The 6000-nt window shown below is 29.0% G+C and overlaps 1 protein-coding gene across 1 annotated transcript in view; it reads left to right on the top strand.

Moving 5' to 3' along the window:
- The window catches only part of HELRODRAFT_125118 (hypothetical protein), a gene marked incomplete at both ends in the record, with an annotated part of 5002 nt that extends 3764 nt beyond the window's left edge, over positions 1-1238 (top strand). The window contains one exon of the mRNA XM_009026448.1: positions 1065-1238. Within this exon, the coding sequence (XP_009024696.1) occupies positions 1065-1238 (174 nt within the window). The remainder of the gene's footprint in view (positions 1-1064) is intronic.
- Between the last annotated feature and the right edge of the window lie 4762 nt (positions 1239-6000).

Below are 6000 nucleotides of genomic sequence, written 5' to 3'. Positions count from 1 at the left end.
GTATGGTATTATAATTTTCATATATGTGCTTGGTCTATTTTGCCAGTACTCAATTATCGATTGGCTTTTCGTTTGCACTATTTTTACTATATATCTGTATGTATGTTTTTGTATGCGTGCATATGCGTGTATGTGTTTGTTATATGTGCATGTATGTTTGTATGTTTATGTGTGTATGCATGTATTTAAGTGTGTGTGTGTGTGTGTCTGTGTGTGTGTGTGAATGTGTGTTTATGTATTTCTGTATGACGCTTCTACGGATTTTGATGTTGAGAGTCAATTCAGGGAAGATTAAAACAATTTTTTCAAGTACGCGTTACAATAAGTAGTGTCATTTTATCCACCATATTACAAAGTCCTCTATAGGTTTAAAGTGAAGTAAATTAGATCTTTCTGTCGTAATTATATGCTTCTAAGCATACTATTTACGTACTTATTGTGTCTTAATCGAGAATATTTTCGGATTATCGATTTGTCGATAATTTTATTTTATTACTCTCGATAATATTCTTTTAATTTTTTTTAAAATGTCATTCGAAACGCTCGTTTTTGTTTGTTTTGCTTGCGACGAATTATTTGCGAGAATGCACGCACAGGGAAAAACTGGAAGGAAGAAAGGAAATCGTTAGACGGAATAGGAGTTTAAAATAAATGAATAAAGTTGTGTCATGAACGAATGAATGAATGAAATTGTGTCATGAATGAATGATTGAATGAATGGATGGATGGATGACTGATTGAATAAATGAATGGATAGATGGATGAATGAATGATTGAATGAATGAATGAATGAATTGATTAATGAATGAATGGATGGATGAATGGATGAATGAATGGAATGATGGATGGATGGATGAATGAATGAATGAAGTGGGATGAATTGATGTTAATAAATTTATATTCATGGTTATTTATTTTTAAAATTATAATAAATAAATAAATTAATTAATTAATAACACTTTTTTTCTGAAATAATCACAAATACTATTAGCATACTTTTAACGCATCATTTAAATTATGGACATTATCAACCATGTAACGAGCGAATCATTCTTCAATTGCAGGCACAGCCAGACTTGCACAATGCACTGATCAGCCAGCAGCTAGGTACTCGATGGAAGCAAATGTCGAAAGAAAAACGCCAGCCATACGTCGACGAAGCCAACAGACTGAAAGAACTACACGGCAAAGAATATCCAAATTACAGATTTCAACCTAGGAAGAAACCGATCAAAAGGGCCAAGCCGGAAGATGTCGCGACCGGTAATCTTGGGCAGGCCGGAAGTAACAACAGTGTAACTTCCGGTACTGTTACCAAAGAAGTTGGTTGTGGTAGTGGTGGTGCTGATGGTGGCTCTAGCGGAACTGGCCTCGCTGACGGGATCAAAAAGTTCAAATTTGAAGACATCAACAGCCATCAAGTAGTCATTAATGCGAATGACATCAATAACAACAACAACAACAACAACATCAACAATAATAACATCAACAGCAGTTTTAAACCAACATTGCCACTTTTGCAATTTATAAATTCACAAATGCTGAAAAGGAACAACAACTCGACTAACTTGAATGATGGCAGCTCAAACACCCACATCAACAACATTTTCAACAACAACTCAACAATTTTCAACAACAACATTGCCACAAACAACAACATTTTTGCCAACAACACCAACAACAACAACTTGATGAATATGATGCCCACTCCTCCACCATCTAGTCCCGACAACAGTACATCTTCAGGATCACCCTCCGTTGATTTCTATTCTGATCCTAAAGAATATCTGGTAAACAACAACAACAACAAAACTGCCAACAACAACAACAACATTATCTTGAACCATATCAATGCAAATGATCTCTTGAACATGAAAAAATTAATCTCTGCCAGCATCAATAACGACAGCAACAACAACAACACTAACTTTAGCAACTGCAACAAGCTCATAAATGGCAACAATAGAATAATCATAACACTAACATCTACGGCTTCAACTCTTTGCAGCCCAACCAATCCTTTTAACAGTGCCATCAACATCAACAACAACAACAACAACAACAACAATGCAAACAACAGCATACTTAGAAACAACAACATTCTTATTCTCAACAAAAACAACACACTCCTACAATCCAACATACTGACGTCACAACCAGTGAACAGAGGAACATCAACATCGCCTGTCTACTTTCTCTCAGTTGCACCATCCAACACACAACAACAACTAATTAACCAACTGAAACAGCAGCAGCAACAACAACAAAACAACTGGTTCAATGATCTAGACAACGTTCAAGAGCCAGGAATGGACATTTTGAATTTGCCTTCAGATTTTCAAGAAAATTTGAAAAACTTCTCCCTGCCGAATTTAACTGACCAGGACCTCAAAGTGTTGGACGCTGAAAATTTGAATCTCAACAACTTGAATGAAAATTTCCAATTTGACGACGTCGATGATTTAAGCAACATTCCAGCAATAAAAATTGAAAACGAAAGCGACGCTATGTTTAATAACAGTTTTAATGCTCCATATATTCCATTGAGTCCAGAGCAGTCACTAACCCTAATTCAGCAATCCCCTCGGCAACTTGACATGAACGTGGATGGATGGCTGAACTCCTTCCATACAGCCTGCTAGGTGACTCCGATTCCACCACTATTCCCAAGACACACTTTGCAAATCTTGCTACCAAAGTTTTTTGATATCTTTGAAAATTTGATCAGAATTTATCAGTCATTTGAAACTAGCTTAGCAAAATCTAGTTGTCGCAACGAGTTCCTATAACAAATGTTTTTTAATATCGTTGAAAATTGTGTCACCATATTTTAGTCATTTTAAACTAACGCTAACAAGAATAGCACCAGTGCACGGTGGCTTGCTTGAAATTATTATCGTTGAAGAAATTGACTCCACCCTACCTACTTGTTACCTTTGTTCAACTCAAATTAGTATTTCCATTTATTGTTATTTGATGTTGTTGTTGATGTTGTTACTTGTTTAGTATGAAACAGCTGCTACAAGAAAATAGTAATTGTATATTTTGCGTTTCAAGTTGCGTTTTTAGCTAATATTCACATTTAAAGTGCTTTTTATTTGGACGAAGGAAGAGAGAGCGAATGAGTTATTGAGATGAAAAAATAGTCATTCAATCACCTTTCAATCATTCTATCATTCATTCACTCATTTATATTTTCAATCATTCACTCATTCGTTCAATCATTCATTCAATCATTCAATCATTCACTCGCAAATAATCTGAGATGTTTATTGTTAAAATGGTAACGATGATTCCTTTAATTTTTGACTTTACATTCCGAAATGCTCAATGTATATATATATATATATATATATATAAATATATGTACGTGTATGTGTCAAGTTAAATATTTGTTCTGTGAATTTTAGACTATAGAGTATATATTTTATTATTTATATCACTATCGCAGCCAAAATTAAAATAATCTTTATTCAGTAAAGTTGAACTAAATTGAAAAATTAGATTAAATTTGAAAATAATTTAAATAAAATCTGCAAGCAAAATTAAATCTTGAAAATTCAGACAGAATGATATTGTTGCTTCTTCCTTATTATCACAGTATAAATTAAAACATGAACGGTTTACGATGAATTTCTAACATTATTATTTATTTAATTTATCTTTTATTTGTTTGATTATTTGAAATCTATTTATTTAAAAAAATTATTTATTGACACATCCAAATTTTTATTTAAAAATTGAACGCAAATTGTTCTTCAAAATTTGTATTTATTTTCTAACTTAAAGTCTTTGTATTTCTATATATATAAATAAATATATATATTTTTTATATATATATAAATATATATAAATATATATATATATAAATAAGCATTTATATTTCCCAAAAAATCACATCAAAATTTTTATATACATATTCCTTATATGCACATAGCAGCTATAACTTATTCCAATAAATTACGAAAAAAACGTTTTTTGAATAAAAAGTACTTGAATATTTTTTAAGTCAATATATATATATATATATATATATAAATGTAATTATATATATTTCTACAGAGAGAGAAAGAGGGAGAGAGAGAAAGAGAGAGAGAGAGAGAAAGAGAGAGACAGAGTGACTTTTGAAAATTTTGGTAAAAAACACGCTCCAAAATTTTATTGAAAGTTGTATACAAAAACCGTTACATTAATTGGGAAGTTTATTTAATTGATTAAATATGTTAATTAGTTGATTGAATTGTTTTATTTTATTTAAAATATAAACCGAAACAATTATAATTGCATGATTATGGTCTATATTGCATCTTGTGAAGACACGTACATATATACACGACAAATACATACATGAAATGTTTCCAGTGAATCATTGGAAGTTTATATAAAAATATTTTAATATGAAAGCTTATTTAATTCGCTAAAATTAACATTGAAGTGTGGATGAAAATGTTTATTATTATTATCATTATTATTCTTTTTATTATAATTATTTTAATTATTATTTAGTTATTTTTTTTAATTTGTTTTAAAGAGCTAGCATATCAAAAAAAGGTATTTCTGCCACATTTAACTAAGACCGAGTTTATCTAGTCTGTCCGTTGTCACTAAATAACTTATACATTCATACTTACATACATACATATATATATATATATATATATATATATATATATATATATGTGTGTGTGTGTGTGTGTGTGTGTGTGTGTGTCATTTTATTGTATAACACATATCATTTTATATTATAAGTCTTCCTAATATTAATAACGTTCATAATAATACTGTTGATAAAATCAAAATAACTTTATATATATTTTCGGGATCAACATACCAATAGATATTATTACTGTTATTATTTGCTATAGTTTCATGACGTAATAGTAATGTGGATACTTGTATCATGTTATAAATAGATAGATAGATAGATATTTGCCCTTAATTCTAGTTCTTCTCTGGTATATTTTTTATAGGATTGCCTTATATGAAGTGTTCTTTAACATATATAATTCTCAACAATGATGTTAACTCTTTATTTACGTTATTCGTTGTAATATTAATTAACTTAGATTGAAGTTTTATATGTTTTTATATCTTTGTATGTGTGTATGTTTACGTTTGTTTGTTTGTATGTTTGTATATATATATGTATATTTCAAAACGTGTGTGTTTATGTACGTGTTTGTTAGTTTGTATGTTTTTATGTATGTTTTTGTCTAAACGTGTGTGTGTATGTCTATATGTATTTGTTTGTACGTTTCTCTATATATATTATATATATATATAATATATTTGCCTAAAAAATTAAACCATATATATCGTATTAAACTTTTTTGTCTATGTTTAGCTGTTCTGTTTTTATAAAATAAGTCGTCGTTTTGTATGCTTATTTTTAGTATTTTTGGTACTATATATATATATATATATATATATACATACATTATAAACTATATATATACTTTATATTGCCTTAATATACGTATATATTATATATATATATATATATATATATGCTATAAACATCTAAATATTAATATGACTTAACCAATTTTATCTCTATATTAGTTAAATTAAGTCAATTATGAATATGTATTTAATTAAATAATTGGTTATTAGGTTATGCCTCTATATTCAGGGATTTTATACATTGAAATTATATGCACTATAATATATATATATATATATATATATATATTGAACATAATTGTAATAACAATAATAATTTATATATCAGTTGTCTTAAATACTTCAATTTTACAAACATTCATTCCTTTTTTCTCATTCGGTCAGTCAATCAACATTTATTATTTTTGTTAAAAGTTAATAAAGGATGTAGCTACACATAACTAGAATTAATATAACGGTCTTCGCTCATATTACATCTAACCCTTACTTCAAAAGTTACGATCGAAAAAATTAAGGTTCTATTTGGCACCAAAAGCTATTGGCCGCAAAAAAGGTAAATTAACTTTAAGTTGCAGTTTATAAGTAATAATGGAGTGG

The sequence above is a fragment of the Helobdella robusta genome (assembly GCF_000326865.2).
Source record: "Helobdella robusta unplaced genomic scaffold HELROscaffold_47, whole genome shotgun sequence".
In the NCBI taxonomy this organism is placed as follows: domain Eukaryota; kingdom Metazoa; phylum Annelida; class Clitellata; order Rhynchobdellida; family Glossiphoniidae; genus Helobdella; species Helobdella robusta.
This window is presented reverse-complemented; position numbering and strand designations above follow the sequence as displayed.